This window comes from Camponotus floridanus, unplaced genomic scaffold (assembly GCF_003227725.1).
Source record: "Camponotus floridanus strain SB8 unplaced genomic scaffold, Cflo_v7.5 scaffold99, whole genome shotgun sequence".
Lineage (NCBI taxonomy): Eukaryota > Metazoa > Arthropoda > Insecta > Hymenoptera > Formicidae > Camponotus > Camponotus floridanus.
Window position 1 is genome coordinate 406,330 of NW_020229870.1, and position 11,965 is coordinate 418,294.

Consider the following 11,965-nt stretch of genomic DNA (forward strand, 5'->3'; position numbering starts at 1 on the left):
GAGACGAGTCGAGCCGAGTCGAGTCGATTCGAGCGGATCCGAGATCGCGGCGTCGGCGTCGCTCGGCGTCATCGACGACGCCGCGCGACGCCGACGCCGCCTCCGTTCACTCTGCTCCGAGCTGTCAAACGCGCCGCACGCAACCTGGTCGATCTCCCACGACCATCACATTTACTATTCGGCTCCTCTGATATACTCTTCGTCTTGTGTCTCCTCATCGTAGACCTCTTCGTCATTTCCGGAACAGCGTCAGTCGCTTCCTTAGCTCGTCAACAGACTGAGATCTTCTACTTCCGGATAGAAAGTTTTGTTTCTCCACGTTCACGTTGGTTTACCTCAAGTTAATTTCCTCTTCGAGCTCAACGTCCAAGTCTCTGTATTTTTAATTTCTCGTTTTCGACGAGGATCTATCGATCTCGAAATCATCCCAGTCGTATGTCGGACGAATCTTAGTTCTGTGCGTTTTCCATGGGAAAGCCGGTACGCCGGTAGATCCCTCTCTCTTTCTCGGTCGGACGTGTCCTTGGGATCGCTCGCTTGCTTCTCGCGAATGTCGTCGAGCGACTCGTTGTCCTCCTCGCTCAAGGACACACTTGATCCTGCGTTGAGAAATACCTATCGCCGGCGTTTCGCGGCTCATCATCGAGAACAGGAGGATGGCAGCCGGAGTCGCGATACGACTTAAGGTCCCCTGAGACCGCAGCTCAGATCGGGCCCTCGAAGATTGCGGCTTATCGAAGTCGAGGAGTGAGAATTGGACCAAGCTGGAGGAAAGATCGTGCAACTTCAAGGTAAAAGCTTCGCTCTGATAGGGGTCCATCGTGGGGTTAGAGTATCGCTGCCCCCCTTCGTCTCCCCCTCTTTCTCCTCCATACCGGCCGGCTTTGAATCAATAATCTCCGACCAAGATTATATGTAGGCTCTCCTGTAGTATCTTGTATATATTTAAAGATGAAAAGAAAAATGTATCGAGGACCAAGATTTTGGAAATTGATTTTTCTTTTCGTATCGATGTAGTTTGCCTCTCTACCTTTCTGTTTCGCTGTCGTTCTCTTCTGGGTCTAGCAACGGTGCGCGATATCAGTGCGCGGATTATTGATTTCTCCATTCTCTCTCTCCTGCTTGCTTATGTTATTTTCGTGGAAATGGTAGAGCGCGATGATCGTTGATTATAATAACGGTGAAATCACTTATGTTCCAGAAGAAAGATAGGGACAAGAAACCGTGGTTTCCACGGTGAACGTAACGACCCAATTAATCTCTATTTTATGTACGTTATTTTAGCGTCTTAAATTTACATTGTTATTATTCACTTTATTTAAATATATGTTAATATTTTTATTTTATTTTAACATTTACAGCACTTTTCTCCAAAGTTTTTATTGTATTTGTAATATGTATTTTTTTGTTCTTATTATTTTTAATACTTGATTATATTATTAAATAGATCTTCTCATTTATTTATTTATATGCATAATTTATATAATATATAAATAATAAAATTATTGATTATTTTATTATTTTTATTTTTATTTTAATTTTTATTTTAATTTACATAATTTTTATATTTTTATTTTAGTAATCTTTTAATATTTATGTATAAAATGCCACTGTTATTTGTTCGAGGATTTAATTATCTGACGAGGAAAAAAGAGTTATTTTTTAGAAGAGCTTAATTTGGTGTTTGCAGATGGAAGAAACACCCGAGATGGAATCGCCTTCGGCCCGTCAGGACTGTCTCGTTGAGGCCCAAGAGGATTCCACCTCAGTGGAGCCTGAAGCGAAAAGCGTATTATTATCTCCAAGCAAGACGATGGCGACGATGACAATAGCAACGACGCCAGCAACAGAAATTGAGGACAACGCACGAGATTCTGTTGAAAATTCGATCTGTGAGAAACTGGACAGAGGATTGGAAAACCAAGAATCCCAAGAGAGACAATTGAGTGATTATCCTTGCCTCCGGAAATCGGAGGAAGAGAAAGAAAATGAACTTAAAGTTGGAAAGTTGGAAAAGGAGACTAGCGAAAGCGGGAAAAATTTTGAAGTTGATATTGATGTAGAATCGACGAAAGATTCTCTTCAAGAACCTGAAGAATCTTCGAAGGGGCCTGATTCTCAGAATTGGAACAAAGATGAAGAGGACAGAATCGAAAAGAAGAGATCGTCCGGGGGCGATTTTCTGCCGATCGGCGCAGAGATCAGAAGGGTTGGCGTCGAGATCTCGGAAGAGGAGGTGACCCAAATGAGAAACGACGTCAGAAGATTGTCACCAGTGTTAGTGAGTTTACGAGAGCGAACCTTGGGCGAGGTTTTCCTGTCGTCGCAGTCCTGCCTTTTCGGGGACGAGGTTGATGACAAGACAGCGTCGCGGAATAATGCCAACTCGCAAGAATCATTTGGAAAGAACGATTCCGGAATTCAGGATATCGATCAAAGTGAAAAGCGGGATGTTGACGAGGAAGAAACGGTCATTAAGATCAACGCAAGTCTCTCAGATTGCACAAACAGCAAGTTAAATCATGAGGAGGAGACGCTCGACGTTGACATAACTTCTTTGGTTCCCTCTAGGCTAGAGAATTCAGACAGAACGAGTCAGGATGACATCAAGGACACGAATGTAATTGCGACTATCGAGACCACATCCTGCACGCCGACCAAGAAGGAAGCGCTATCAAGTCCCTGTCGACATTTATCGGTAGTGCTGAACCGCATCAAGGAGGGAGACACAAAAAACGATACACTGACAGATGAAAATATCAATGAGAATACTTGGAACATCGAGGGAAGTTCTCCGTGTCCCAAAAGAAGAAGAGATTCCGTTGAAGAAGAGTGCGATTCGTCTTCAGAGATTTCGAAAACCAAGGAGAGAAGTTCGAAAAAACCACGGTTGCAAATTAACTCCTCTCCGATGACGAGATCAAAGAAGTGCGAATTGACAGATAGTCAAAGTCCAGATCGCAATCTGATACTAAAAAAGTGCAAAGTTGTGCTGGAGCGAATCAGAAGTGAATTCGAACAATCTCAAGAGGAAGAATCCCACGTCGAGGAACTCGAAGCGAAAAGGCCCGAGAGAGAGGAACTCGCGCCCGTGGCAGTGATAGGCAAGCTGGAGGAGGATGAGGAAGTGGTACTGACGAGCTCATCGCCTTCGGGTGAGAATAATCGCGCTTTTAACGAATTGGATTCCTTGGAGACGACGCCGAGCTCGCCGGAAGAAGGAGAGACGCCGGAAGAAACATCGGTCGACGTCGGCGCCGAGGGTGTCGACACCGAGACGGAAACCGAGACCGGCTCCGACAGCTCGGAGATATCGCCCATGACAAACATCCGGGAACTACGCGACGTCGACATGGCGTCCGACCATCAGCTGCCCTGTTCCGAAGAAGGACCGCTGTGCTGCGTGGAAACGATGGCGCCGATCATGACGAGACTGGAGGCCGAACGACCGGAAGCATACACGGAGGACTCTGCCGAGAGCCTGACATTGGCTACCGGTGCCAGAGACGAAGTTAGATCCGATGGGAGTGATTCCGGTTTAGGGAATGAGATTTCCGGTGATCCTGGACCGGCACCCGCACCGGAAAGCGACTCGGAGACCTCTTTTCTTGACAGACTGCCGGACGACATCCTCTCTGACAAGGAGAAAGGTAAGAAGTGTTTCTTTCCTTAAACATTTTTTTTATTTTCTAAATTTTTAAGATTTCTTATCATTTGGTTTCAATAACTATGTTTAAAATTTAATTAATAAATTATTAATTTAAATTAGAATTAATCGTTTGAATAACAAATTGAATACAAATTATCATATTCAGTCACTCTCGCATTTGGTTTTCAAACGCTTTAAAATTGATTCAATTTTGATTTGTATTATGTATCCTTTTATTCATTATTTTTTAAATTTATTTGATTATGAGATGCCGCATCAGATGTTATTCTGCGTTTAATTTTGAAAGTATTATTCAGTATTTTATTTATTCAGTATTTGAACTGTTATTCTGTGTATATGTATGAATAATATTTTATTTACTTCCTTTTCACAAAAGATTCTCTGTTTTACTCTGTAATTATATTCAATTGTTAAACTGTTAACTAAAATTTTATTTATTCAGCATTTGCATTGTTATTCGCATGAGGAGAATATTTTGTTTATTTAGTCTTTCTCTGCAAAACCCATATCGGTGAAAATTGTATAAAATGATTATTTTCAATTGCTACGATCTTTTAATTTAAATTGAAAAGGTCACCATTAGATTGAAAAATTCAGAAATAATCATCTTAAAAATGAGATCGTTTTAAAAATTCTCTTGAAAGCTTTTATGCTTGCAAAAGTTTTAAATTTAACAAGAATTCTTCTTGCCAGTCTAATCTCACAGTTGCGCCGGTCGAAGATATCCAGCGAGCGAGTGAGGAGCGCGCAACTCGATAAGCCTTGCATCGATTGTCAACACGCGACACACACCGGGTGTTCCAAAAGCAGCGTAAAACGTAAATTTATGAAGAAAATTTATGAAGAAATTAATGTGAATTTTTTTCGTTGAAAATGTCAGTCGATCTATTCGACTCTCAAATTAATATTTCTTTAGTAAGAATCTATTTTACACATATTTTTATCATTAATAAAATACTATTATCGTCCTGGAAAAATTTGTCGTTGACAAGAATTTTGTTTTTGAAATTTTACGACATTTACACGTCATGTATCGTCGTAGACGGAAAGAAGTTGCGATATTTTTTTTTATGATGAATACAGTGCAAAAATCGTGTCGGCGACTATGAGACAAAATTTCATATACATACAATTTTTCATACATGACGCGAAATATTTCTTTCAGGCGTGAACCAACTAGATGGCTTCGCGCCGTCTTCGAGCACGTCTGAGACCCCGGGCCAGGCACCCCTAACAAGCTTCCGGACACTTCCGCCCAAGAGCAATTTGAAGCGCAGGTTGACCGACTGCATGGAGGGCGATGAGTCGCGAAGCAACCCCGATGAGCCCGTGAAAAAGAAGCGCAACATTCAGTTCGATGCAGTGACAGTCTATTACTTCCCCAGGACGCAGGGCTTCACCTGCGTACCTTCCCAAGTGAGTCCTAAAACTGTTCTCTCTCGTTTTCTTTAACTCTTGAATAGCAATTTTATTGCGTGTCTTCTCTTCATTTTTTCAAATCGAAAGATTTTATTTGTATTCAGGAAAATAATTAGCAAAAAGCTTAAAGCTTCTTATAATAAAGAAATATATTGTTATATTTGTAATATTATTTTAAGATACCATATTGGGGGAATATTGACCATCGAATTTATATAAAGTATCAGAAAATCAATTTCCCTTTTTCTTCCAATCGCTTTCATGCAAGACGTCTCTTTGAATTTCCCCCTTCAACATCATTTATAATACCATTCAATCATAACATAATGTTCACCATTGAATTCGTATAAGACATCATTTTACTTTTTTGTGTACTATCGCTTCATAATAAAATTTTATAGCATCGTGCTATGGTGTCTTTTATTGATTTCAGCCATAAGGGATTCCGTTAGCTGTATAAAAGTAAACGAACAGACTTTCTCACCGATATGACATAACCATGATACTATTCATTTTATTACTAATAGTGTATTTATTTTATTTATATTTTAATATTAATATTTCATTGAAGTCACGTTCCATTTATGCGTTTATTATTATCAAAAGATAAAAGAAAATAAATTCCCTTAAAGAAACCTTTCCACTAATAGAGATAAAACCAGTCGCAAAGTGCGTTAAAAAATATCGAAGGAGGAAAAATATTTAGGAAATTGAAAAATTAAAAATTAAAAAATATTTCCAACAATTCCCGCAATCGATTTTTCTTCATTTTAGGGCGGCAGCACCCTGGGCATGAGCGCCACGCACACACACGCCGAGAGATTTTCGTTGTCGGAACACGCGGCTGAGCAGAGGCGAATCCATCGCGCGCATCTCGCGCAGCTGCGCTCGGAGCGCAACTGCGCGACCAGCTGCGTGACCGAGACGGCATCGAGCTCGGAGGATCCGAGCGACGATACGGACGAGGAACCCAGCGACACCGAGGAGCTCGACATCGACAGTTACTACTTCTTGCAACCGGTGCCGACGTGGCAGCGCCGGGTGATGCTGAGGAATGCCGGAGTCCGGAGGATAGATGCCGTCGAGAAGGACGAGTGTCGCGATATACGGGCTAGCAGAGAGCACTGCGGATGCGGCTGCAAAGGATATTGCGATCCTGAAAGCTGTCCTTGCAGCAGAGCCAATGTCAAGTGTCAAGTAAGTCGCCGGAGACAATTAGAATGAATCTTAATGCGATTAAAGAATACGATAGTCGTTCTTTATTCTTTTTTATTTTGATATTTTATTATTTTTTTATTTTGATTATTTTAAAAACAGATCCTGTCGGATCTGTGTAAAATTTAAGAAATTGTGATCCTGAATGGATGCGAAGTGAAAAATTAAATAGAGAAGAGAGGGAGGATCTGACCTACTTTTTTAAAAATTCTAAAGGAGTGGAAATTTAATTTTTCCTGCTTTGAGATTAATATTTTATGTGTAACTTAGATTTAATCTTTTAAAATTCTTATAAGAAACCATTTCTCCGGTGATCAATCTTTCCATTTATTAACACATTCAGTTGAGATTAGTTTTACTGACAATGAGAAAGCTGGGGATTAATAAGTTAAATCGAATCGATGTTTTCCCAACATGAAAATTAACAAAGGACATTATTCAAAAGAGCTTAAGAGTAGATTAAAAATAATCAAGAATAATCTTTATTAATCTTTATATTTAAAAACGAATTTTTAAACGAAAAGACATCTAAATGTCGATTAATTTATCGAATCAATTAAAAAAAACACGTATAGAGTATATTAAAAATCTTTAATATAATATTCAAATTATCTTTACACTTTCCGAGTCCTCTTAAATACCAATATATGATTTTTCATGGAATTCGACTTTTAGGTGGACCGGCCAGGTTTCCCTTGCGGCTGCACGCGAGACGGTTGCGCAAACAGCTCAGGCAGAATCGAATTTAATCCGGTACGTGTGCGAACGCACTTTATTCACACGCTGATGCGACTCGAGCTGGAGAAGAAGCAACGCGAGGAGGAAGGCGGCGGCGAGCACACGGATCAGGTCGCGGACAATCAGAGGCAGAGCGGCAGGGGTAACGGCGGTTCTCTGAGAGACATCGATTCCCTAGGGATGGAGATTGCCGGCAGGAGCGGCGACGCGTGCGCGATCCCGGGTTCCGGGGGCGGGGGCGGATTCACGACCTTGCACTACGAGACGGGCCACGAGGGTGGCGTGGTGACGGCAGGCTGCCAGCCGGAAGTGCCTGGCACCAGGGAGGACAGTTTAGACCTGTACGCGATTAGAGACGATTGTTACGCGAGCGAGGACACGGTGGACGGTAGCCAATCGGTCGCGGCACAGCGGAAGCTGCATCCCGAATTCGGGGGCCAGGCCTTCCAGAGCTTCTCGGCAGGCGCGCAAAACGGAGGCGCGGGCGGCGCCGGCGGTGGCATGAGCTTCCAGCAATCCTCGTACCAGGATTACGTGAATTCGCCGTACGCGAATCTGCCGTCCACGTCGCGGGTCTCGCAATTCCAGCCGCCCCCACCGCCGCAATTCCAATCGTCGCCTAATCCGACCGCGTTCGCGCACTACGGCCCTTACGGAGGCACCCAGGATGCCGCGAACGCCGCCCTCCAGAGTAATTGTAGCGCGCAGCTCCATCAAGTGCCGGCACCACCGCCACCAGGTCAGCAACAGCAGCAGCAGCAGCAGCAGCAGCAGCAACAACACTCATCCTACGACACGACGGTATTCGCGCAGGACGAGGCTACGAGTACAGCGCAGTACACGAATCTCACTAATTCGGTACAGCCGATGAACGCGACGACGGTGGTGCAGCAGATGCAGGGCAAGCTCGAGCCGTTCTCGGAGCTGCTCAGCGGCAGGTACTCGTACTACGGCGAGATGCACGAACCGCAGCAGCATCACGGTACTTATGGTGCTCACGGGGGCCATGGAGGTGCGACCGGCAAGATCGCGGAGATGGTCGTCGAGCCCTGTCAGGTCGCCGCTGAACAACAGCCCGAGAACACGTCCGAGGATTGCGACGAGAACTTTGGCGAGATTATCAAAAAGTCTATGGTCGAGACCGTGTCCGCTTAAGATAGAAAAACTCTCTCTCGCGCGGAACAGGTACTTTTGAATAATAGAATACGCATCGGAAGTACGTAAAGAATTTTTTTAGCGCTCGAAGGAATTTATTTCTCTTCGAGTCCTTCTTCCCAGGAGGAAATTATCCGAATGACGGAGTTCAATAAGTACAGACGTATACTCCGGTACACCCTGATACACCTCGGGAGGGTCCATTCCGCCCGATTCCTCCGAAAACGAGGACTTTGAGGATGATTTAAACGGAGGAGAATTTTCGGAATTTATTAACGGTTCGCCTCTTGCGCGACATTAAAGATAATGGTGCCCTCCGAGGGAAGAGAAAGGGGCCATAGAATTAGACTGATGAGAGATTTCGGAAGGAAAATCATTAGAGAATTTTGCGGCTACGACGTGTGCGTCCGCCCGGGATGGAAAGATTCGTAACGTCATCGTCGACATCCTCGTCGATTTGCAGGACCGAGATATCGCCTGAACCGCTTGACTTCGCAAACTAAAGAGACTTTAACGATTTTTATTGCAATCGAGAACTGATTTTTGTTTGCACTAAAAAGCTAAGGAAATGATTACAGGTTGTGAAATTAAGTGATTCATATCGGGTATAGATCGACGACGACATGATTGAACGTGACGACGAAAATCTGAGCTCGCAAGGTTCTGAAAGAAATAATTCTTCGAGCTTCGAGTTCTCGTCGAGAATCTTCAAGAGTGATCCGTGAGCAAAATGATATGGGAAAAGATTTCAACGAGGTTGTGACCAAGAAATAACATGGGATCAGCTTATAGGTTGCAGTTTATAATATCTAACTTTAATACTTTTAAGCGTAGGACCGGAAGGGTCTTTTTAAACTAGCCTCGAATCAGGGGGTTGCGGTTCACAGTTAATATCCATCTAGATCGAATCTGCTAGCTCGAATTTCGAAAGAACCGTTCTGGAATGTAGTTAAATTTTAATATTGAAATCATTTATTCAATCGTATTTTATATAGGAGTTTAATATTTTTAATATAATATTTTTTACTTAAATATACAATTAATTCGATATATTTTTATATATTAACATTTATATAATAATCTTATATAATATTTATATATAGAGAAAAAAATGTGTATAATTTATTCAATATATTTTATAACAAAATTTATCAAATAAAACTTTGATTAGATTAAGATTTGGTAGATTAATTATTCTTTCTTATATCCAAACTATATTAGCGTTGATAAATATTGTAAAAAATTAAAAGTCTCTGGAGTGCGTTGTATCTCTTGACAAAAACGACATTCCAGAATAAGAATTATGGATCTTTCAATTCGTTAGAGCAGCAAAACATATCGTTCTAGAGCGATATTTCGAGACGTAAATGAGATAATTGCGTTTGGCTAAGATCGCCTCTCGGCGAACGCAACAACAAAGTAAGAACGAAAAAAGCACACGTATATACATGATATATTCGTAGACGAGCGTGAAACGTGAGCGATTGTGATACTTGTGCATATGAAAAATAATAAAAAGAAAGGAAAAAATGGCACGATGGTCACCACCATCAAGTTCGTGGATTCAGGAACAAATTACGCGAGACTTTTTTTACGTCAATACAGAAACTGCGAATGGTATTTTAATGATTACCTCGACTACGGAGTACGGATTTCGATTTTTTTTTCTCGTGAATATCCAACGTAAATTAATTGCGAGGAAATCTGGAAAATCTCAAACGCGTCGAGCGCCTGAAAAATATTTTCTTAGTTAAACGCATTTTTTTTCACGCGTGCGATTCTTTATATTTATAATTAAATGCAATATAAGAAAAGAAGAGGAAGAGAAAATATATACATATATATTATATATGCATTATATATACAAATACATATATGAAGAGTATACATAAAAATGTATATAATTGTTAATTCTTTATTTTTGTAAATAATATTATTTTATCATCATGATTCGATCAAGAGATCTAAAAAATTCATTTACTCTAGAAATCAAAGTAAGTTAGTCTTATACGCGTTTAATCTGTTTATAAAGAATTTTTCTATAATTATAATTATATATATATATATACACAGCAATTATGTAATAATTATATTTCTATCATTTGGCGCTCGATAGATTTGAAATTTTTCATTAAAACTGTCAATACACATCACATGTACAATTGTAATTAATATTACAAATGTACATGTAATATATATATATATATATATATATATATATATATATATATAAACATTTGTAATTAATTTTATGGTGCCTATGTAATTATACAATTTTGATCACGCGATCTTTTCTCTAAATAAAGAAGGTTTTTTCGAAAGTGTGAACGGATAAAATTTAACAAATACGAAGTAAAAAGAAATATAAGGAAATATAAGGAATATAAAGAAAAAGAAGCTGAGGAGAAAGAAAGAAACTCGGAAACTTGAGCTCGGCTTCTTGCAAAGAAACCAATCGGTCGAAAGAGAAAAGCTCGCGAAGAGCACAACGCAACATCATCACCATCATCACCGCGCCGACTATTATCTTTTGCACGCCCATCATCCTCAATCAATCCAACCAATCAGTCATCCCGTAGAAGATATTTCGAGAGAAACGGACCTCTCTTTAGCGCATCCCGGGACGTTGATCGCTGTGTCAATGATTAATTGAAGTACTATATATACATACATATAAATACATACATACATATATATGTATATTTATATATTTATATATATATGTATGTATAATCGAATGTAAACGATACGACGATAGTATTAAATTTATACACGTCCACACAAATATATAAATATACAGAAACACACACAAACACACACACACACACATACACGTGCATACATACATATATACATGGACACTCGAAGCCGGACGTGTCAACTTCCGCGAAACACATCCTTTTTCTTCTTTTCTTCTTTATTTCCTTTTTCCTTTTCGCTCCATAATCGCGCTGTCATACCTTACTGTGTTCATCATCGGTAATCGGTGCCTAATAAAAATGAGCGAAAGGTAAAAATTGCTAGAGAAAAAATAGCGAAAAAAAGAAGAAAGAGAGAGAGAGAGAAGATAAAGGGCGAAAGCGGCGAAGCGCGGGAGTATCGTCCAAGATGCAAAAAGAAATGTGACACGTCCGCGCGCAAGGTATTGAAAAAAAAAAAAGAATAAAACATATAAAAATTATACACGTATGTAAGTAACTTTTAGAGTATTTGAGTAAAAAAGAGGCATACATAGTTGATAGCGTTTTATTAAATGTTGTGAAAAACGTCTCCATCTGTCTGTCGTCTAAATGTCTGTCGTTTAAGTGTCTTTATCTTCGTATTCTTGACGCGCATTTAGCGTTAGAAGCTGTATCCAGACAAACTATCTTTCCTCTCAAGGCAGAAAATTTGTGAATTTAAAAATTTAATTCGGTAGAATAAAAAATTCCCTTTATTTACAATCCTTAAAAGTGATGATAAGTTTTGAATCGGGCAGCCGCTCTTAATGCTAAAAGCGCGACAAGAAAACCTATGTGTTTTACTGTCTTTAACTGACAGAGATCCTTAACTTTTTTTAAAAAAAAATTTTCATCCTTTTTTTCCTCCATCCATCTCATATATTTCCTTTTGGAAATTTATAATAGTTTTTCTAGTATATCAATTTTCTTCATTTTAGATTATTTTTAAATAATTTTTCAAATTATTTATAAAGAAATAGTTATTAATGCATATCATTATTTTTTTAAATATTTATCAATTAAGTTTAATTAATTAAGTTTTATCATA

General features: G+C 39.9%; 1 protein-coding gene across 5 annotated transcripts in view; it reads left to right on the forward strand.

The window, feature by feature from the left end:
- LOC105255026 overlaps nucleotides 1-8,592 on the forward strand; it is a 30,490-nt gene extending 21,898 nt beyond the window's left edge. For 3 of the 5 annotated variants that reach the window (XM_025415139.1, XM_025415138.1, XM_020028700.2), the window contains exons 2-5: nucleotides 1,691-3,650; nucleotides 4,836-5,086; nucleotides 5,864-6,286; nucleotides 6,980-8,592. In XM_025415139.1, coding sequence (XP_025270924.1) covers nucleotides 1,691-3,650; nucleotides 4,836-5,086; nucleotides 5,864-6,286; nucleotides 6,980-8,197 — 3,852 coding nt within the window. In that variant the 3' untranslated portion in view covers nucleotides 8,198-8,592. Of the gene's footprint in view, nucleotides 1-122; nucleotides 792-1,201; nucleotides 1,271-1,690; nucleotides 3,651-4,835; nucleotides 5,087-5,863; nucleotides 6,287-6,979 lie in introns of those variants that run through there. The other 2 variants (XM_011264068.3, XM_011264071.3) reach the window with 2 other exon arrangements.
- Nucleotides 8,593-11,965: the final 3,373 nt, after the last annotated feature.